The sequence below is a fragment of the Nelumbo nucifera genome, chromosome 4, assembly GCF_055504915.1.
Source record: "Nelumbo nucifera cultivar China Antique chromosome 4, China Antique-T2T, whole genome shotgun sequence".
NCBI classification, from domain to species: Eukaryota; Viridiplantae; Streptophyta; class Magnoliopsida; order Proteales; family Nelumbonaceae; genus Nelumbo; species Nelumbo nucifera.
The window spans coordinates 81,904,013-81,927,703 of record NC_142652.1 but is presented as its reverse complement, the minus strand read 5'-3'; the positions used below and the strand labels follow the sequence as shown (position 1 = coordinate 81,927,703).

Genomic DNA, 23,691 nt, shown 5'->3' with positions numbered 1-23,691 from the left:
AGAAGTCAAGATGCAAGTGGTTAGCAGAGGGGGACAAGAACACTAAATTCTTTCATGCTTTGGCTTGTGGTAGAAGGAGGAAAAGTTTTATTACTAGATTGGAAATTGAAGGGGAAACAGTCACAAGTCAGAGAGAAATTGCGGAAGCATTTGCAGGTCATTTTAGGAATATATATAGAAGGCCACTGAATAATAGGGTATGGTTGGAGGGTTTGGATTGGCCAACACTAAAGAGAGAAGAAAGTGTGAAAATTTGAGAGAAAATATGAATTGATTGTATTGTTTTGGAAGGAGCATATACACAACTTTATATAGAATTACAGAGCTAATTTACAGGGTGATAAAATAGGAAACTAACTTTTCCTAAAAAACTAATTTCTATATCAGTGGGATTCTCCAATTAATATCCCATGATTCTAGGAAATTAAGTTTCCTAAATTGATGGACCTAAAATTATGGAGAATCAATCAAAGAGTCAATCTTCTACTTTCCAACACTCCCCCTCAAGCTGGTAAATATGCATCTTTCATTCCCAGCTTGGAGACAAGTCCTTGGAATGCCACACTACAAAGCCCTTTTGTCAGCACATCTGCCAGTTGACCATTCGTTGAGACGTATGGAGTGCAAATTAATCCGCTATCCAGCTTTTCCTTTATGAAATGCCTATCTATCTCAATGTGCTTTGTCCTGTCATGTTGGACGGGATTGTGAGCAATGTTAATAGCTGACTTGTTGTCACAGAATAATCTCATTGGACCTTCCCATCTGATCTTTAGGTCTTCCAAAATTATCTTGAGCCATAGTAATTCACATACTCCCTGAGCCATTGCCCTGAATTCTGCCTCCGCACTTGATCTAGCTACCACATTCTGCTTCTTACTCCTCCATGTCACAAGATTTCCTCCAAGGAACGTACAGTAACCTGTAGTGGACCGCCTATCCATGGGAGAGCCTGCATAATTTGCATCGGTGTATGCCTCTAGGGTTAATCCAGTATTTCTTTTAAACAAGATTCCTTTGCCAGGATTAGCCTTTAGGTAATGTAGTATCCTATAGACCGCCTGTAGGTGAACCTCTTTCGGGTTGTGCATAAACTGGCTAGCCATGCTCATGGCATATGCTATGTCTGGCCTTGTATGGGCAAGATATATAAGTTTTCCTACTAATCTTTGGTACATTTCCCTATGCACGGCTGGATCTTCATTTGCTTCTCCCAATTTGTGATTTGGCTCAATCGGTGTGGAGGATGGTTTGCATGCTAACTTTCCTGTCTCTCTTAAAAGATCCGTTACATATTTCTGTTGTGAGATAAAGATGCCTTCTCTGGAATGAGCTACTTCAATCCCTAGAGAATACTTCAATCTCCCAAGTTCTTTTATTTCGAATTCTTTGACTAGGCATCTTCTCAAGGCTTCCTTCTCCTTTTCATCATTTCCTATCACAATTATGTCATCGACATATACCAGAAGAGCCGTGACTCCCCCTACATCCGAATGCTTTATAAAGAGTGTATGATCTCCCTGACTTTGTTTGTATCCGATGGCAAGCATAACTTTAGTAAATCTTCCAAACCACGCCCTAGGTGATTGCTTGAGACCATATAGTGCTTTCTTCAACCTGCAAACTTTATTTCCTTTTAGATTTCCTTTGAAGCCCGGAGGAATATCCATGTATATCTCCTCCTCTAAATTACCGTGAAGAAAAGCATTATTTACATCAAATTGCTCCAAGTACCAGTCGAAGTTAGCTGCTAGTGACAATAAAATTCTTACCGTATTCATCTTAGCCACTGGAGCGAATGTCTCCTGATAGTCAACACCATAGGTTTGTGTATATCCTTTTGCCACGAGTCTTGACTTGTATATTTCTAGAGAGCCGTTTGACTTGTACTTTATTGTGAAAACCCACTTGCAGCCCACGGGTTTCTTTCCTGGTGGTAGGTCAACAATTTCCCATGTTTGATTCTTATCTAGAGCCTACATCTCTTCTCTCATAGCATCTTTCCATTTCTCATCAGATAATGCCTCAGATAAAGTATTAGGAATATGAATGGTGTTTAGACTAACTAGGAAACTCCTATGTGATGGTGAGAATTTTTTAAAGGACACAAAATTTGCTAAGGGATATAAGGGATGTTTAGTGCATTCTCTTGTGCCTTTCCTAAGAGCAATAGGAAGATCTTGGTCAGATGCTAATTCAGAAGAAATTTCTGGAACTGTATTTACCTCATTCTCAGGATTAGGAGTTGAATCTTGAACCTGCACAAGATTAGGATCCTGGTTTCTTCTTCTTGAATATACCTGCAATCTCATAGAGTCACAAAATTCATCATTCTCTGTCATGGGTCTGGTATGAATGGGTGAAGAAGTTGGTTTGGTTTGAGGTGGTTCGATAGGTGCAGATACGGATTGAACTAGTATAGATGCTGAGTTTGGGTGTTGAGAAACTGTAGGTAGACCAAGAGGGAACAATTCTCTATCCTTATCTTCAATAAATGACAAAGACTCCCTCTGAAGATAAGGTTGAGTGAAATATGGTGTTTTTTCTTCAAAAGTGACATCAATAAAGACAAAGAATTTTTTAGTAGGTGGGTGGTAACACTTATAACCCTTTTGGGTGGACGAATAACCCACAAAAATACACTTGATGGCTCTTGGATCTAACTTTCCTCTATTATGGGTATGAACATGGACAAAAGCAGTGCATCCAAAGATTCTTGGGGTGAGATTATTTGTTGTACGTAGATCGGGATAAAATTGAGAAAGTGTTTCCATTAGTGTTTTAAATCCCAACACCCTCGAAGGTAATTGATTTATAATGTATGCGGCTGTAAGCACAGCTTCCCCCCAATAGGTTTTTGGAACATGCTGGTGGAAAAGTAAGGCTCGGGTTACAGCTAGTAGATGACCATTCTTCCTTTTTGCTACTCCGTTTTGTTGTGGAGTATTAATGCAGGAGGATTCATGGATAATCCCTTTTTGAAAATATGGGGATAAAGTTTGGTTGAAATAATCCCGTGCATTATCCGATCTAAATCTTTTGATTCTGACCCCAAACTGATTTTGGATCATGTTATGGAAATTTGGGAGTACACTACTTATATCTGATTTAGATTTAAGAAGAAAGATCCAAGAGACCCTAGTGCAATCATCAATAAAAGAGACGAACCATCGTGAGCCAGACACATTTGGAACTGTGGAGGGTCCCCATATATCACTATGGATAAAAAAGAATGGGACTGAACTTCTATTGTTACTGATTGGAAAGGGCACACGCTTGTGTTTTGCAAATTCACACACATCACAATGAAAATATTCAACACTCAATCCTTTAAACAAGGAGGGAAACATAGTTTTTAGAATTCCAAAAGATGGATGTCCTAGTCTAAAGTGATGAAGCCAAATGGTGTCTTTGTTGGATGATGAAAGGAATGACAGAGATAACTTATCCTGGACAATATTTGATTTGCATGATTCTTCAAGATAGTAGAGTCCATTCTTCTCCTTAGCAAGTCCAATCCTCTTCCCCGAATCCTGGTCCTGAAATATACAGTAAGAAGGATAGAAAAGCACATTACAGTTCATGTCATGGGTTAGTTTTTTTATGGATATCAGGTTAGTGGACAATTTTGGAACATGAAGGACACTTTTTAGTGTAAGTGATGGATTAATATGAATATCCCCAAGGCCAGCTACGGTAGTAAGGGAACCGTCTGCAATGGCTATTTTTCGATTGCTTGGGCAGGGGGTGTAAGTGCTAAAATGTAGTGAGGAGTGAGTCATGTGATCTGTGGCTCCTGAGTCAATAACCCATAAATCCCTAATAGGTTCATCTGAGACATTTAGCCCGTGAGGAATAGAAAACTTACCTGAGATTGCAAGAGAGCCTGTACCACTAGGTTTCTCCAACGATCCCAGAAGCCCCCTTAACTTTTTGATCTCCTCCTTATTGAACTCGGTCTTGTCTGGAGGCTTTTCTTGGCTCGGCTGATTTGTGGTGAAGTTAGCTTGACTTTGACTCTTCTGTTGTCCTCCTCGGTAGCCCCATTCCCTATTCGATGGTTTACCATTCAGCTTCCAACACTTCTCTTTGGTGTGCCTTGGTTTCTTGCAATAGGTACACCAAAGAGACTCCTTGTTGTCCTGTGCAGAGGACAAATCTGTCTTCATTCCTTCCAGTATTTTCGGTTGTTCCATCCTTGTAGTCATGGCTGAACCTTCTAGTACTTGGGGTTCAAGCATAACCCCCCTACGGCTTTCTTCAGCACGAATCAGAGAAATAGTCTCATTTAGAGATGGTACCTCTTCTTTGCCGAGAATCTGGACCCTAACTTGATCAAATTCTACGTTGAGTCCTGCAAGAAAGTCATAAACGCGATCTTTTTCGATAAAACTCTTTAGGATTGCTGCATCTGCTACACATTTAGTCTCAATGCACCGATAATGATCGAGTTCTTGCCATAGGTTCTGCAGTAAATTTGCATACTCGGTAACTGTCTTGCTGCCTTGTTTAATTGCTCCAGTCTTGACTTTGATTTCGTACACTTGTGCTGCATCACGTGCTTTTGAATATGTTTGTCGGACGGCATCCCAGATCTCTTTAGCCGTGGATAAAAACATACACGTGTCGCTGATTTCAGGGTTCATTGAATTCCATAACCATGACATGATCATGGAGTCAACTTCGTCCCATGCATCAAATCTTGGATCTCCTTCCTTCGGTCCCGTCCCTAAGAGATGGCTAAGCTTTCCTTTTCCCTTTAAATATGTTCGAACAAACTGAGACCACTTCAAATAATTTTTCCCGTTCAACCTATATGCTGCCTGAATGTTTTGCAGGTCGCCAGATGCTTGATGTGAGGAAACTTCTTCCGATTGTGCAGTGGTATTTGATACGGTGGCTTTTGACATATTGGGTGGGCTTCAAGAAAGAGAGAAAAACAGACAATGAAGGTCTGAAAAACTTAGTAAGGGTCGGCAATGAAGGCCTAAAGAATCTTTCAGCCAATGTAAAAAAAAAAAGTAATTGTAATGCTCCACCAAACTGAAGAGTGGATAGAAACCACTCAAAATCAAAACTGATCCAAATGAAACCAAAGGGATTCAGTAAATTTGGTCTGGGCAACACCAGATCTAAGATTTCAGACTGATCTGATGTCTCTACAAAGAGATCCAAGAAAAAAGGATGAATCCGATGGTGCAACAGTCCAGAAGAAGCAAAAATGTAGAGTTCAGATTTGTAGCCGATCTCGAAGAAGAATCAAGGACACTCAAGAACCTCCCAAATACTGTTTGAGAGTTCTTGAACCAGCAGCAGAGATGACCAAAGAGATGCTATGTGTGGATTAGGTCGTAACCTGGCTCTGATACCATGTGAAAATTTGAGAGAAAAAATGAATTGATTGTATTGTTTTGGAAGGAGCATATACACAACTTTATATAGAATTACAGAGCTAATTTACAGGGTGATAAAATAGGAAACTAACTTTTCCTAAAAAACTAATTTTTATATCAGTGGGATTCTCCAATTAATATCCCATGATTCTAGGATATCCCATGATTCTAGGAAATTAAGTTTCCTAAACTGATGGACCTAAAATTATGGAGAATCAATCAAAGAGTCAATCTTTTACTTTCCAACAGAAAGGGATTGGTTGGAGAAGAAATTTGAGTTGGAAGAAATAAAAGAGGCGGTATTTTCAATGGATAGATCAAAAGCACCGGGCCTAGATGGTTTTACGATGGCTTTTTACCAGGATTGTTGGGAGATTCTAAAGGAGGATATATTGTTGGTATTCGATTTATTCCATACCAGAGGAGTGATCAACCATGGGTTAAATTCCACATTCATTGCTTTAATTCCCAAGAAAAGTGATGCAAGCCATCCAAAGGACTACAGACCGATCAGTCTAGTTAACAACCTCTATAAGATCATCACTAAGGTGTTGTCAATTAGAATAAAAAAGGTGCTACCAACTATCATCTCGAACAATCAAGGAGCTTTTGTGAGGGGGAGACAAATAACAGATCAGATACTTGTAGCAAGTGAGAGTTTAGAGGACTACAAGAGATCCAGGAGAAGAGGTGTGGTCTGCAAACTAGATCTGGAAAAAGGCTTATGATATGGCTGATTGGTCCTTATTGGAGGTGATGATGAACTTTGGGTTTGGAGACATCTGGTGCAAATGGGTGATGGGATGCATTAGGGATTGTCATTATTCTATCTTGGTGAACGGGATAGTGGTGAACTATTTCCCAACTTTGAGGGGGATTAGACAAGGAGACCCCCTATCCCCCTTCTTGTTTACATTGGTAGCTGAAGTACTAGGGGGATTGATATCCAAAGCAGATTCCAGGGAGCTCATAAGAGGGTGGAGAGTTGGAAGGGATAATGTACCACTTACACATCTACAATTTGCAGATGATACGATTCTGTTTTGTGAAGGAGGGGATATCAATTGGATTAAAAATTTGAAATTCTCTATACAGCTCTTTGAACAGATGTCAAATCTTGGGGTGAACTTTGAAAAAATAGTTGGAGTCAATATGGGGGAAGGGGAGATTGGAGTCTAATTGGCCATTAAACTACCTGGGCTTACCTTTGGGGGATAATCCTCAGAGAGATGATTTCTAGGCCCCTGTTGTGGAGAGATTTGAAAAGAGACTTGCCAACTAGAAAAGAAATTATTTCTCTTAGATGTAGAATCACCTTAATTAGGTCTACGTTGGCTAACCTTTCTGTATATTTTTTGTTAGTTTTTAGGATACCGGTGAAGGTGGCTAATAGGTTGGAAAAGCTAATGAGGGATTTTCTATGGGAGCTGGGGGAGGAGAAGAGGGACCATAGGGTCAAGTGGGAGGTGGTCTGTAGAGGTAAAATGGAGGGAGGGTTGGGTATTGATAATATTAGGACTAGGAAGCTTACATTACTAGGGAAATGGTTGTGGAGATTCTCATTGGAGAAAGAAAGGTTGTGGGTTAAGGTGGTGGGAAGTATACATGGACTAGCAAATAATGGATGGGATTCAGGAATTCTAGCACGGGCTACGAGAGCTTTCCCTTGGAGAGCTATTCAAGCCATCTTGCCTTTATTCTCTCCATGGATCAGGTATGATTTGCATTTTGGTAATCTTATCAAATTCTAGGAACAAGTTTGGGTTGGGGATTCCCCTTTGAAAGATCAATTTCTAGGGCTTTTTGCTATGTTTTTCCTTAAGAATGAACCAATTTCATCCTTTCTTGTTCCTTCCAATTTACCTTCTGGGTTTGGTTGGAATTTAAGTTTGAGAAGAGGTGTTAGGGACACAGAGTTAGCCTGTACTATAGCCTTGTTATCTATCTTTGAAGGGGTATTCATTGAGCCGTCTAAAGCATATAGAAGAATCTGGGCACTCACTCCCTTGGGTTCCTACACTTGTGCCTCCTTTTTCAAAGCACTGTTACCCTCTCATTCTGTTGGCTCTTCTTTCCCTGTTAAAGAAGTGTAGTGTCGACCTATACCTCCTAAGGTTGGGAGTTTTTGTTGGGAAGCCTTCCTGGGAAGAGTTAATACAGGGAATCTACTCCAAAGGAAAAGACCCAACAGCTGCTTGTCTCCTCACTGGTGTGTTCTCTATAAGTCTAATGGTGAGTCTGGATATCATTTACTAATATCTTGTCTGTTTGTTATAGCTACTTGGATATGTTTTACTTCTCTGTTTGGATGCAGGTGGACTCCCATTGAATGTTCCAAGCTTGTTTTCTTCCATGCCTAATTGGCCAACTAAAAGGGCTAAAATCATGTGGAGGTGTGGTAGAGCTGCAGTCTGTTGGACAGTGTGGGAGGAGAGGAACTCAAGGATCTTCTCAAATAAAGAGAGAAGTGTGGAAGAAATCATGGAGATCATCCACATTAGGATGGTACAATGGTTGAGAACATTGGAGCTGTTCAAAGTGTTCTCAGTTGATGAGCTGTTAAGGATTTGGAAGGAGATTGCAGATTCAGGCTTATGTAGAAAGATATTAAAAGCTTGCTGGACTCCACCCCTTGGGTTCACCAAACTGAACTTTGATGGCAGCAGCATAGGCAACCCAGGGCCTTCCGGAATTGGGGGTGATAAGGGATGAAACAGGGAACTTGTTAGCCATGTACTCTGGGCCGATTGGGGTGGGAGACTCTTTGAGGGCTGAGATTTTATGAGCTATTGAAGGGATACAAAGGGTCAAGGAAATGAATATCAAAAAGGTGGTTATAGAAGGTGATTCTGAAACGGTGGTGAAATGGCTAAAAGAGGACAGTGCTATGATGTGGAAATACAGCAATGAAAAGAGGAACTATAAGTGGTTAACCAAGGAAATGGAAATTCAATGTACATGGATAAAGAGAAGTGCAAATGCATTGGCTAACGGTCTAGCTAGGCAAGGGGTAAATAGAGAGACATTATTTTGGGCTGTTTTGTAATCACTGCATGGTCAGAAAGTTTCGGAGTTAAGACTTTTTAGCTCCATCCCTTTATTTTTATCATTAATAAAATTTCACTGTTACTGATCAAAAAAAAAAAAAATTCCCATCTTACCGAATGGTCCTTCCTTCCCTCTCTAGGCTCCCACAAAAAGTCCCTCATCAATTTCTCTACTTTCATTACCTCCCTTTGCGACATCCTAAATACTAAAAGAAAGTAAATTGGGAGATTCGCTAAGGTGGATTTACTTAAATTAATTCGAGCCCCCAAGGTCACATAATTTCTTTTCCAGACCACCAGTTTCTCAGCACATCTTTCCACCATGAGATTCCAAAAACTTCCCTCCCTAGGATTGGCTCCTAATGGTAACCCCAAGTATCTCAAAGGCCAACTAGATGTCAGACAACCTAACTCCTCAACCACCTTATCCGATTCCTCCTATAAATTCAGCCCTACTACACAACTCTTTTGGAAGTTGATCTTTAGTTTTGACACAACCTCAAACAACTTTATCACCCCTTTCAATAGTTTAGAAGGAAGGATATAACTTATTTATCAAAAAAAACTTAGTTAATTTGATCTATGCAAAAAGAAAAAATAATAAGAAGAAGAAAATAAATCCATTTAGAAAAGAAATAAGAAAAATCACAAACTTGGGATGTTAGATATAGAATAATAAGAAAAAAAAAATCTCACTTGATTTATTTTATCCAAGAGAAACTAAGAACTTGGTTGGCCCTTTTTGCAATGAACTCTCCTAAAACACTAAAAGAAACTAATAGAACTTGATTTTCCCTATTGGTTTTTCATTTTTACTCTTTTTTTCATGTTTGTTATACAATTTGAGTAAATGGATAGATCTATTTTTAGAACTTTGGATCAAAGAATGAAGTTGAATGGAGAGGCATCAATGCAATCTTGCAAACACCATTAGTCTTTTAATGGAAAATGTTTGACAGCGAGGTCTCTGTAGGTACAAAGAAGTCAAGGTAACTTTAAGAGAGCCAAAAAAGTAGAGGGATGTTTCAGATAATAACCAACATTTATCGTGTAAACCTAGAGACCCGGCCAGTTACTCAGTTAAGCAATCCTGGCTGTGTTCATTTAAATAGATTTCCTAGTAGCAAGCTGGTTATTTTTGGAGTTTTGTAAGTTAGTTCAAGTTTCTTTTAAGTTGTTTTTTTTTTCTGTCTGATTTATGCGTTGTTTTCTGTAATGAGAATTCAATAATCCTTTTTTCACCACGCCACTCCATCAAGACATATGTTATAAGTCCTAAGTGTACTTCCTCCACTATTTCAACCCATGTTCTTCTCAGCGTTCCCTCAACTCTTTTAAAACTCTCAACTTGCAGCAATTCAAGATTTGTATTTATAAGAGGGTTTGGCAGAAAATTTATCCTCTTTGTTTACATATGCTGGGATCAGCTATCAGGACAAGCTCTGAACTGATGTAGGTATTGCAGGGCACTAGGATTCATGGATATTTTTTTTCTTAAAATTCTAAAGAAACTATAGATAGGATTGAAGAGAATTAGAGAATTACTACAATATTGAATAATTGTCATAAAGAAAAGGCTATCATAAATTCAAGCTGTATGACCATCATGTTGGCTCAAAATTTTAATTATTTGATCAAGGATGTTATTCTCCAAATTTTCATGTTGGTGAAGAGAGTAAAGGTAGAAGATGTGAGGATGAGTTCAAGACTAGTAGCAGTGAGAGAGATAGAGCCCTTGGGGATTGCCTAGGGAGACAATCAGCAACCTTAGGCACATAGATGCAATTGTCGAGCTGAGGATGTAATACAGGCATACTAAAAGGGAATCTTCAAGACAGTTCCAGGCCTTTTTGAGCTTTTCTGACAATGCATTATCTAAACCAGGGGGGAACCAACAGATCTATTCTTTTTTTTTTTTTTGATGAACAGACTATCAGTGTTTGGTTAACTTAAAAAAATACCTTTCTAACTATATGGCCGTATTGAGTATGTTGGTGACAACACTCCTTGAAATTCACCAATTTCTGTATATATATTGAGGGTTCCTAACTTGAATTTCATGATAAGTTTGTATTGGTTTATATCTATATATGATCATGGAACAAATAATTAAAGAAAACAAATCTAGTTCAACTAATAACAATATTTCTGTAATTAAGCTTTAAACTTAGTCTTTCTATTCATCCTAATTCTTTTATATTCTGATTTTTTTCTTGTATGTAGGTATTAGCAACTTTGTAGTAACCCTATCATTCCCCTTTTAGGCCCTGTTCGTTTTTTGGGAAATAGGAGGGGGGAAAGTTGGTCGATGGGAAAGTGATTCCCATTGACTAACTTTACAGTGTTCTTTCTTCTGTAAGCTCTGGGCCCCACGGTAAAGTTAGTTTTCCCAGGTGTCAGTTCCCAGGTAAGTGATACCCATCTCCTAGGTGGGTAAGTAACTTTCCCACCTGGGGGGGAAGTTTACAAAACATAATGGGACAAGTTTTCCGATTCTAACATTGACTTGGTAAAAGTCATTATATAACTTAACTGGGAATCAAAAGAACATGGTTAAGTGAACTTACCTGGGTAAGTGTTTCCCAGGAAAAATTTACCTGGGTAAGTGACCTTTTGAAGGCCTTAGGAAGTCTTTTATATGGTAACTGTCATAAAGTTAAGCTGTATGTTCATCCTGATGGGTACTAGTTCCAACATATTTGATCAGGGGAAACAAATTTTGAATTACTTGAATAATTGATGTTTCTTTTTTCATTTTTTTCCAACTCATGACTGTGATCATGCTAGTTTTTTTTCACACTTTCCTTTAATTCATATGTAAATTTGCTAGCCTTGTGTAGAGAAGATGGGTCGAATGGCCCATAGGCTGTTTATCCTTTCTTATTTTTTATGTTCTTTACTGTAATGGGCCTATTCTTTCTATGTTATGTTCTTTTAATTTCTTGCCCAACTAAGGGCCTCTTTGTAAATTATTAAAGTTTAACTTAATAAAATAGTGTTAGGGGGTAAGAGGAGAGATTAAGGTTCGAAACTCTCTTCCTCTGAACCCTTATTGCCGCCATCTTCTTCTTCATCTTCTCTTCCTTAGAAGAAGGATTTCTGCTGTTTTCTTTTGATTTCTGCATCTGTTTTAAACAGCCCTCTATTCTCAAGGACTGTTTTTCTTCTTGGTATCAGAACAGGCCTAGACTTGGCTTGGGCTCTCATGTAGGTGTTGTCCAGCCAACTACATGAGAATTGTTCTAGGGCTGGAAGCTTCAGCTTGAGTTGCCTGGTTCTTGGAGGTCATTAGAGATTGAAGAAGGTGCCCAAGATTCAAATCTCTTGGAAAGCTGTCTGGTGACTAGGAAGAATCAGAGAAAACAGGTTGGTTCCTGATTTAGAGCTTAAATCAGAGATTGAGAGTGGTGCCCAATAATTTCTGGGTTGTTTCTTTATATTTTTCTGGACTGTTAAAGTATCCAAAATTTCTCTGAAATCAGTACTTCTATTCGGTTGTTCTTTTAGACTACTTTAGCCCAGAAATTTTTGGGTTGTTTTCATATTGTTTGGACTTTCAAATGGCTGAAATATCTCTGGAATCAGTACTGCTGGTTGGCCTTTTCTTTTGGACTGTTTAGGGCACCTGTACGAACTATTTTCTGGGCTGTATTAATCTTTCGACAGTGTGATCTCTTCTACTGCCCACCTTGTGTTTGTGAAAAAGTCTCTGAAGTTTTTTGCTTCCTTTGGATGTTGATTGGACAATACCTAGAATTTCTGTTTAGAAAAGGAGTTTTTCTGTTTTCTTTCTTGAAGACCGAACCAAGTTGGTTGGTGTACCGTGTAGTCTACAAGGTGCAACTTCTGTTTCTGTTTCTCACAGCTTTTGGGTGTGGCTCAGATTTGTGGTTCTGCTGCATTGAGGTAGGCTTAACACAGTCCTTGTTCCATCTTCATTCGGCGTCCTTTTTGAAGTTGGTTGAAATCTTTTTGAAGTGGTTAAAGAGATGAACTCCTCAGAGATTGAAAACAAGAATGTTGCTGAATCCGGGCAGGTTTCGGGAGCCTCTGTTGACTCTTTACTAACTGTGACCACAGTCAAGCTGGATGGAACTAATTATCTGGCATGGTCACAATCGGTAAAGATTCATATCTGTAGTAGAGGAAAGTGAGGTTTTATCTCCGGGAACAAGAAGGCTCCCTCAGAAGATGATCCATCTTATGAGAAGTGGATGCAAGAAAATTATACTGTTATTGGGTGGCTTGTGAACTCAATGCAGCCACAGATTAGCCAGCACTATTTGTGGATGAATTCAGCAAAGGAAATCTGAGATAGTGTTGCTGAAACCTATTCCCAAAAATTAAATGTGGCTAGAGCTTACAAGTTGAGAAGTGATGTGAAGAATTTAAGACAGGGGGAGAAACCTTTAGCTGTATACTTCTCAACACTGAAGTCTTTGTGGCAAGAAATAGATTTGATAGAAGCTGTAACCTAGGACACCACTAATGATGCAGAGACCTACAGAAAACTGGTTGAGAGAAACAGGGTGTTTGAGTTCTTAACCGGACTAAATCCAGAGTATGATATTACAAAACAGAATATTTTATCCAAGGATAGTGTCTCACTGTCACAAGCATATGCCTTGGTAAGTAGTGAGGATAGAAGAAGGATTGTCCAGGTTCAAGGGGCTGGTCTAAATGATCACTTGGCTAATATGGGAGTGAAACTCAAAGAGGTTGCAAGGACTCCTAGTGGCTCGGGGAAGAAAGAGGTTGTCTGTGAGTATGATCACTTTGCTAATATGGGAGTGAAACCCAAAGGGGTTGCAGGGACTCCTAGTGGCTCAGGGAAGAAAGAGGTTGTCTGTGAGTACTATAAAAGGTCAAAACACACTAAAGACAAGTGCTGGAAATTACATCTTGAGCTTCTACCTCTTCAGTTTCAGAAGAAGCATGATAATAAAAGGGCAGGGAGTGCTAATGCGGCTGTTGATCCAGATAGTGACAAGTACCATACTGAAGAGATGACAATTTGTGCGCAGTTAACAGCCATGAAAGTAGAATATGAGAAGTTTGGGAGGATGATCAGTCACCTAGAGGGTGTAACTTCTTCTTCCAACCCTTCAGAAAATTCAGCATCTTCTGCATTTGCTCATTCAGGTATACGGGCTTCTGCCAATCATGCAACCATTTCAAGTAATCTTAAGATCCCTTGGATTATTGATTTAGAGGTTTCTGATCATATGACCAACCTTTCTACCTTGTTTGTTTCATATGATTTACTTCTTGGACGTGACAAAATCACCCTAGCCGATGGTTCTTTTGCCTCTATCTCCGGCAAGGGAACCATCAAGGCTACAGATTCCTTGCTCCTACCATTTGCTCTTCATGTACCTAGACTAAATACAAACTTGTTATCTGTAAGTAGTCTAACTAAGTTATTAAACTATTGTGTAACCTTCTTCCCTTCCTACTGTGTTTTTTAGGACCTGGAGTCTCGGAAGGTGATTGGGAGTGGCCATGAGGCGAATGGAATATACCTACTTGATACTCTAGGACAGTGCCCTGAACAACCTGGAAAAGCTGCTTTGGGGTCTATATCTACAGAGTCTATTAGTCGAGTTATGTTATGTCATTTTTGTTTGGGTCATCTTTCTTTTTCTGCATTGAGTCATTTATTCCTTGAACTGTTTAAGGGAATTAGTTTGTCCAGTCTTCATTGTGAGTCTTGTGAGTTGTCAAAGCATTGTAGAAACAGTTATCCCTTGAGTAATAAAAGATCTTCTTCTCCTTTTAATATTGTGCACTCTGATGTGTGGGGGCCATACCACTTACCCTCTATGGGTGGCTACAAATATTTTATCTTGTTCATTGATGACTTTCTCGGTTTACTTGGATATTCCTGATGAAATCCCGTGATGAAGTTCCCAGACTTGTGAGGCAACTCCATGAATTTGTCCTAACCCAGTTTAATACCAAGATTAAAATTTTCAGATCTGACAATGCAAAAGAATGTTTTGAGAAGAACTTGTCCTGCTATCTCTCTGACTTGGGGGTTATTCATCAAAGCTCTTGTGTTAGGACCCCAGAACAGAATGGAGTTGTTGAAAGAAAAAATAGACATATTGTTGAAGTTGCAAGAAGTATCTTGTTTGCCTCACATGTTCCTACAAAGTTTTGGGGTGATGTTGTTCTCACTGCTACCTACCTTATAAACCGTATGCCATCCAGGGTTTTGGGTTTTAAGTCTCCTTTCAATCTCCTTCATCCGGACAAGGAGCTTTTTTCTATTCCTCTTTGTGTCTTTGGCTGCACTTGTTCCTCTTCCTGTCCCAGTTGAGTCTTTTACTGAGTCTCTTTCTTCTTCAAATGAATCAAGGGAGGATCAATCATTCCATTCTCCCTGTCCCAGTGTTCCTCCCCCTTTACCTCCTCGTCCTCTTTTTAATCCCAGGATGTATCAAAGGCAAAGATCCAGAAGTGAGCAGGTTGTTTCCCTTACAACACATGAACCTCATGCACTTCCAGTTACAGATGAGACAACAAGTACTGTTTCAACCCCTTTGGAGCCATCCTTCCCTGACCTTGATATTCCCATTGCTATTAGGAAAGGGAAAAGGAAGTGTACTGCACATTGCATTTCCAAACACCTTTCTTATAGTTTGCTTTCTCCTTCATATTTTGCCTACCTTTCTTCTGTTGCTTCTAACCCTATTCCTAGGTCTGTGTCAGAAGTTCTTAATATTCCAAAATGGAGGGATGCTATGAGATCCGAAATTGATGCCCTGCACAAGAATGACACTTGGGAAGTGGTTGATTTGCCTGAAGGGAAGGATCTAGTTGGCTGTAAGTGGGTCTTTACTATCAAATATCATGCTGATGGCACCATTGAGAGGTACAAGGCTAGGCTGGTTGCAAAAGGTTATACACAGACATATGGGATTGATTATTTGGAGACCTTTGCACCTGTTGCCAAGATGGCCTCTGTGAGAGTTCTTCTATCTTTGGCTGCTCACTCTGACTAGCCACTTTATCAATTGAATGTAAAGAATGCATTTCTGAATAGAATTACATGAGGAGGTTTATATGTCTCTTCCTCCAGGGATGTATGAAACAGATATGAAATGAAAGGTATGCAAGCTGAAGAGATCTCTTTATGGACTAAAACAATCCCCTAGAGCATGGTTTGAGAGGTTTAGGGCTGCCCTTGTTAACTTTGGCTATGTACAGACACAGTCTGATCATACTCTCTTTGTGAAGAGGAGAGGGCTCCTGGTAGTTTACCTGATTGTGTATGTTGATGATATTGTTGTGACTGGTAATGATGTTTCAGGAATTAATGATCTCAAATCTTTCCTCCATACAAAGTTTGAGATCAAAGATCTGGGGGAATTGAGATACTTCCTTGGCATAGAAGTTGCTAGATCCAAGGATGGGATTCTTATCTCCCATGAGAAGTATGTTCTTGCTTTGCTCTCTGAAATAGGGAAGATGGGTGCTAAACCAGTTGCTACTCCTATTGATACGAGTCATAAACTCTCTGCTTCAGATGGAGCATTGTTAGAAGACAAAGGAATCTTCGAGAGACTTCTTGGAAAACTTCTATATCTATGCATGACTCGGCCAAACATTGCATATGTTGTCAGTTGCATCAGCCAATTCATGCATGTTCCCCAGGATACTCATATGGCACCAGCAGAGCGAATCCTGTGTTATTTGAAGGGCTCCCCAGGAAAGGGAATCCTGTTTGCCAAGCATGGCCATATGAAACTTGAAGCCTATACTGATGTTGACTGGGCTGGAAACATTGATGACAGAAGATCTACTTCTGGGTACTGCAGCTTGGTGGTTGGTAATATTGTTTCTTGGAGAAGCAAGAAACATCTGTTGTTGCTCAATCTTCAGCAGAAGCAGAATGCAGAACCATGGCACATGGAGTTTCTGAACTATTATGGTTAAAATCATTGATGGAGGAACTGAGGATTGAGCATGACAAGCCAATGATGTTATACTGTGATAATCAGGCCGCCATCAACATCGCTCACAACCCAGTACAACACGACAGAACTAAGCATATTGAAGTTGATAGACACTTCATTCGAGAAAGAGTGGTTTCGGGTGAAGTATGTCTTCCTTTCATCACCTCTGAAGGACAGTTAGCAGATTTTCTTACCAAGGGCATTCCCAAGGCGAAACTTCAGCATGATACTGGCAAGCTTGGCATGATTGACATCTATGCTCAACTTGAAGGGGAGTGTAGAGAAGATGGGCCGAATGGCCCATAGGCTGTTTATCCTTTCTTATTCTTTATGTTCTTTACTGTAATGGGCCTTATTCTGGGCCTATTCTTTCTATGTTATGTTCTTTTAATTTCTTGCCCAACTAAGGGCCTCTTTGTAAATTATTAAAGTTTAACTTAATAAAATAGTGTTAGGGGGTAAGAGGAGAGATTAAGGTTCGAATCTCTCTTCCTCTGAACCCTTATTGCCGCCATCTTCTTCTTCATCTTCTCTTCCTTAGAAGAAGGATTTCTGCTGTTTTCTTTTGATTTCTGCATCTGTTCTAAACAGTCCTCTATTCTCAATGACTGTTTTTCTTCTCCTTGCTTCATTCTTGTAAGTACTAATTTTGTTTATTCTTTCTATAAAGAATTAAAAAAATAGCAGGGTTCATTGGTCATAGCCTCGTAGGTTTGGATAGAAGCAGCCACAAAAGAATTTGGATGGTCAACTAGGAATTTAAATCAGAGAAAACGTACATGGGACTGTATTTGTGCAGTTTTCATCTATTAGATGCAGATTGTGGGTTTTATCAGGGTTATATTATCGAAATGAAGTTCTAAATTGTTATTATCATTGGTAATTATAAGTGCCAAGTATAATCTGGTCTAATCAGGTCAGACCCTATTGTCCCAATTAATAATTGGTTCAGTTATTGATCCTTATTGTCCAAATTAATAATTGGAACGAGACTGGTACACCCTTTCCCGAACCAGACCTGACCCATTGACAGCTCTAATTGGCATTGTAAGGGTTAAATGTTGGGGGGATGTTGTCTATATTTTCTGCGTTTCTTAAGAAGTGGGGAGTTGTTATTGTTGTTTTCCTTTTGTTTGGCGACTTCTTTTAACAAGTTTTCCTTAAGGTTGTGTTTGGTTTGAAGGAAAAAGTAGGGAAAGAAAGGGAAAGGCAGGGAAATCTATACAAAGTTTGTAGAGGTTTCCCTACTTTTTCCTTCAAACCAAACATAGCCTAAGGGTTAAATGTTTGGTGACTCCTTTTAACAAGTTTTCCTTTTACTATCAAAATGTTGTTTTCTTAAGTTTGAATATAAGAGAAGGGGTGGAGTGTATCAATTTATAAATTGATAGTTTCATTTAAATAGCATTTAGTTCAATCTCAATAAAGTGCATTGTTCTAATTGTTTCCTTCAGGTTGATATTGTGGACAGGAGCCCGATAAGGATTTGATGAAGGCTGCTTCCACATCCAGTGGCCTTGGAGCAGCCTTTTCCTATTGTGTACAGCAAGTTCGAAGCTATGATTATCACCACTATTTCTGCCTCCTCCATCTTCCCCCTGACATGCGAAAGGCTGCATTTGCTCTCCGTGCTTTCAATGTTGAAACAGCCAAAGCCATGGATGTTGCTTCTGATCCTAGGGTTGGCCTCATGCGTCTCCTCTGGTGGCAAGAAGCCATAGACAAGATCTTTGCCGACAAAGTAATAGAGCATCCAACTGCTCAGGCCCTCTCTTGTGTGATTTCTGAGCACAAAATAACTAAGGGTTGGCTGAAAAGATCTGTTGAAGCTCGGATCAATGATGCAAGGAGGGAAGAGATTCCAGACACAATCGAGGAACTAGAGCGATACGCTGAGGACACAGTGTCTACCATTCTCTATACGACACTTCAAGCTGGTGGGATCAATTCTACTGCAGCAGATCATGCTGCTTCACATATTGGGAAGGCAAGTGGCCTTTTGTTGCTGCTAAGGTCGTTACCTTACCATGCTAGTCGTAACCGCCCGATTTGTTATATACCAGCCGATGTAGCAACCAACCATGGGTTGTTGGTTAAGCATGGAAGTCGGTCAGAAATCCGGATGGACTCTCGTGAGAAGCTCTCAGATGCAGTCTTTGAGATGGCATCAATAGCCAATGTCCACCTGCAAAAGGCTCGTGAATTGGCTCAAACAGTACCTAAAAAGGCTCTTCCAGTTCTTCTGCCAGCCGTGCCTGCACAGATTTTCTTGGACTCTTTACGCAGGTCAGAGTTTGATGTGTTTGACCCAAGGTTGGGACGTGGAGTATTGGGTATTTCTCCATTCTGGTTTCAATTGAAGCTGAAGTGGCATGCATGGAGAAGGAAATATTGATTTCTATATCTGTTTTTTTTTTTTTCCTTCTGGACCTCTGAAGGACCTCTGAGTCATCACATTATGATAGATTTTGTACTAGCAAAATAGTGAACCCAAAATGATTCCATTCTTGGTTGTTAATAAAATGTCAGAATTGGGGAATCAGTAGTTTTTCTTTCTCCATTTTTCTTTTCGAAACGAGCTTATTTTCTTCTTGAAACCATTTCATTTGGGCTATAAATAAGGTAAAATGCTATGTAAGACTCAAATCAAGTGCCACTCTTGCAATAACAAGAGCTTTGTAATCCAGGTTTTTTCTTGACATTATAAATCAGTGAAATTTTCAAAGCGTGCCACTTTGGGTCTAGTGTCACTTTGGTCCTCGTAGTTTAAAACGCGACAATTCAGTATTCGAACTTTTAAAGCGTGCCAATCCGGTACTTGCTATTGGCACTTGTTGTTAAGAGATTGGGGTGATTTTTATTTATTTTGGGTAACTTTTTAAGATCTATGCGTCCCAAGGTGACGTAGGCGTCTTGCCCCGCTATTTTCGTGAAAAAAAAAAAACCCTTTTTTAGCATCCAATTGAAATTTTTAATATTTTTTATAAATAAAAAAATTAAAAAGTTGAATAAAAAACATAAATTAAATATACATATGACATATCTAAAACATATTTATACATTATTTATTGCTAAAACATATTTATACACACATACATACAAACATATATATAAACACACACGTGTGTGTGTGTGTGCTAACATGGCAAGGTCTAAATTGTTCAACCCAGTCGGTCGAACCAGTGACCCGTGACCCGAAGGCAAAAATTGCTTGGCCTCTAGGTCAGTTTTTAAACTCAAGCAAGGTAACCAATCTCATTTGAAACTTCTCTTCAACCCATCTCACGCACTCATTAGCTAGAGAGGGGGTCCCCCCTGTCATCCCATTCTGAAATCAAGTCCAATTGCTATTCTGTCATCCCATTCTGAAGTCTTAACCCCCAGTTAATGTGTTACATATTGATGAGGGCAGATTTGGCCCACCACTGGCATCATGACACGTGACATCTCAGAACAGTTGGATGACACCCCGCACCACGTATGCCTTAGCAAAAATGATGGAGCCCCAACTAGAAACCTACCTTTGAAGATCTACTAGAGACATGGCGACCTACCTCCGTTGACCTGGCGACCAACCTCCGCCAACCTAGCAACCTACCTCCGAAGACCTACTGGAGGCCTGGCGATCAACCTTCGCCAACCTAGCGACCTACCTCTAGACACCTACTAGAGACCTGGCGACCAACCTCCACCGACTTGGCAACCTACCTCCGGAGACCTACTAGAGACCTGGCGACCTACCTCCGAATAACAGCGTAACACATGGCATCCAAGTGACACCTCAGCATTGAGTAAGCAGATCACCCTAGTAGGTCGGCTAGTAGCACCTCACCTATGACCGACCTAAAGTACCTCGGCCTGGCCGACCTAAAGGACCTCCGCTTAAGGAGCGACCTCCTTTGGAGATTGACCGAACTAAGGTATAAGTGACAACCTACAAAGCATGCTCGTCAACCTATTACATAGATCCGTTATCAAGGCCAAGTTCTCCAAAGTAATAATGCTCAACCGTTAGGCCAACCTACCTGCATCACCCGCATCAGATTCGATCAGACGGACCTCAGCTCTCTGTGCAGATTACATAACCATACATAACCGACGGAGATATTCTCTCCCAACTTAGAGGAAATGACTCTTCGGGAATCTAGGACCCATTACAAGAGGTTTTTAATCCCTCACACCTATATAAAGGCACCATTCTTCTGAGAGAAGGTATGCGCAATTTAGTTCTTGCAGCTCTCTAACTCTCTCTTTCTCTCTTGTAGAACAGCACAGCTCGACCAGCCTTAGCTTAGGCCAACTCAACTCGGCCACCAACAAGGCAAGTATCCAATTCGGCATCCGAGTCATCAGACATGTGAGAGTCGCCAGATCACACAACATCAATTGGCACCATCTGTGGGAACCGCTACACAAAAGCTAAGTTATCACCCGTTCTCTGAGCCTCAAGTAATGGCATCCTCAAGCAATAACGCCTGAATCGAAGAAAACCCACAAGGGGGCAGAATTAGAATGATTAGCCTAGACAAGTTCTCGCGGTCTTGCCCAGACATAATCTCCCTGACTCCATAGGTTGAGCCCTACATGCTCTCTATGAGAGTTGACAGCCAACAGACTGTTAGGCCACCCCCACAAGTCAAGCCCTCCATGGTTCCCGTGGAAGTTGATAGCCAATAAACTGTGACGCCGCCCTACAGGTCGAGCCCTTCATGCTCTATGTGGGAGTTGATGGCCAGCAGATTGTGGAGCGGCCCTCGTAGGTCAGCCCTGCCAAGGTGACAAGGTGTCTGTAGGCCGAGGTGTTGAGAGCAAACTGACCTGTTAAAATTTTGGCGACCTGACTGAGACTCACTTTGGTAACTTGAACGAGCCAACTTGCAACACACGTAATCAGCCCGGACGAACCTCGTCAGCTCTATTCGTGAGGTCGCCCCTACAAGTCGAGCCCTTCGCGGCTCTTGCAGGAGTCAGCGGCCAATGGACTGCAGTTACCCTTGCAAGTCAAGCCTTTTAAGGTTCTTGTGCGAGTTGACAACCTGCAATTAGCAGAGCTGCCCCCGCAGGTTGAGCTCCTTGTGGCTTATCATAGGAGTAGACGACCAACGTCTCTGAGGACTGACGCAATGTAGTCGTGGCACTGACCTACTATTCAAATGCCAACAGTGACGCACGTATCACAAGGGGGGCAGAAACTAAACGACCAACTCGGGCGAGCTTCAGCGGTTTAGCCCAGATTATCTCCCAGGCCAACTGCAAAGCCTCACTATTGATCAAGCTCTCCATGGCTCCCATGAGAGTGGGTAGCTAACTGAATGTGGAGCTAGCCTCACAGGTCGAACCTTTCATGGTTCCTGCGAGAGTAGGCGACCTGTAGACAGTAAAGCGACACCCTCCAGGTGAGCTGCCCATGGCTCTAGTAGGAGCAAGCGGCCAGTAGTTCTAGGAGCAAGTTCAGTACATGTGCGGCATTGACCCACAAATGCATACCATCCGCTTGGCGACCTGTTCAAATTGCACTCTAAGGGGAAGCCAAACCGCTTTCAGCATCAAGGCCCCCTAAGCCGACCTCAAAATGTGTTGGCAATAGGTAGGCCGACCTATGTAGGTTGGGCCCCATCTATCTAGCTCGACATCATTTTGATAGCTGAAATTATAACCACTTTAGCGACCTAGACCGATGCTTATGAGCTCATCAAACTAGTCATTCCGAGCCAAAGGACCTACAACAAGCTACTCCCTTCGTCGAGCTAACCTCAGCTCAGGAGTGGGGGCAATTGATTAGGGCATATTTGGCCCTCCACTAACATCATGACACGTGGCATCTCAGAACAGCTGGATGACACCCCGACACCACTTAGAAGATGACTTTCCTTAGCCAAAATGATGGAGTCCCAGCTAGTGACCTACCTCCAAAGACCTACTAGAGACCTGGCAACCTACCTCCACCGACCTAGCGACCTACCTCCACCAACCTAGCAACCTACCTCCACCGACCTAGCGACCTACCTCCACCAACCTGGCAACCTACCTTTGTCGACCTAGCGACCTACCTCCGGAGACCTACTAGAGACCTAGCGACCAACCTCCACTGACTTGGCGACCTATCTCCGAAGACCTGGCGACCTACCTCCGAAGACCTGGCGACCTACCTCCAGACACCTACTGGAGACATGGCGACCAACCTCCGTCGACCTGGCGGCCTACCTCTAAAACAACGTAACACATGGCATCTCGCCTATGGCCGACCTAAAGTACCTCGGCCTAGCCGACCTAAAGGACCTCCGCTTAAGGAGCAACCTCCTTTGAAGATCAGCCAAGCTAAGTAGGGTATAAGTGATGACATACAAGACATGCTCGCTGACCTATTACATAGATCTATTATCAAGACCAAGTTCTCCAGAGTAATAACGCTCGACCGTTAGGCCAACATACCTGCATCACCCGCATCAGAGTCGATTGGATGGACATCAGCTCTCTGCGCAAATAATGTAACCGACAGAGATATTCTATCCCAACTTAGCAGAAACTGCTCTTCGGGAATCTAGGACCCATTACAGGAGGTCTCTAATCTCTCACACCTATATAAAGGCACTATTCTCCTGAGAGAAGGTATGCACAATTTAGTTCTCACAACTCTCTAGCTCTCTCACTTTTAACTCTCTAAAAAATCTCCATTTCGCTGACTTAAGCATCGGAGTGCCCATGCCGGGTAAAGAAACCCAGGCACTCTAACTCTACCTCTTTGCAGAACAATACGACAACACATCAACCGAAATCTCCTCTAATCGGTCACCCTCCTCTTCAAAAGAAAAGGCCAAAAACAATGTGAATGAGACCTCAGTGGGAACCCTCCTCTGATTGATCACCCTCCTCATCACATATCTTCAAAATCACTCACTCATACACGACTTTTAGAGTTTTTTTCTTTTTTTCATATTTTAATAAGCATTTAGTTATATGATGATGATGGTGATGGTGACATAATATACCATAATAGTGGTAATGGTGGAAGTGTTTTGTGACTTTAAGTGCCCGTTTGGAAAGGCTGAAGAACAACGGCTTCTTGGCTCTCCGAGTCATTTGAATAATCGTCTGCTTCAGCCTCTTTAAAGCAATTAAGTTGAAACTTCAGCCTGCACTTCTAAATGGGCTCCTAAGTTATAACATGGATGGAAACATGATTTAGTCTCTCATGACTTCTGGTGCCTCAAGTTCCAGACAAAACAGTTGGAATACCTGCCGGTCCATCCCATAAAATGGTCTTCGGTCACTCCGGCAGAAATTTTCTTG

General features: G+C 41.1%; 1 protein-coding gene across 18 annotated transcripts in view; it reads left to right on the top strand.

Annotated features, from left to right (window-relative positions):
* LOC104606175 (Terpenoid synthases superfamily protein) overlaps positions 1-18,940 on the top strand; it is a 57,589-nt gene extending 38,649 nt beyond the window's left edge. For 17 of the 18 annotated variants that reach the window (XM_088903138.1, XM_088903133.1, XM_088903137.1 and 14 more), the window contains one exon: positions 17,856-18,940. In XM_088903138.1, the coding sequence (XP_088759264.1) occupies positions 17,891-18,796 (906 nt within the window). In that variant the 5' untranslated portion in view covers positions 17,856-17,890 and the 3' untranslated portion in view covers positions 18,797-18,940. Of the gene's footprint in view, positions 1-7,482; positions 7,626-17,855 lie in introns of those variants that run through there. The other variant, XM_088903139.1, reaches the window with a different exon arrangement.
* Positions 18,941-23,691: the final 4,751 nt, after the last annotated feature.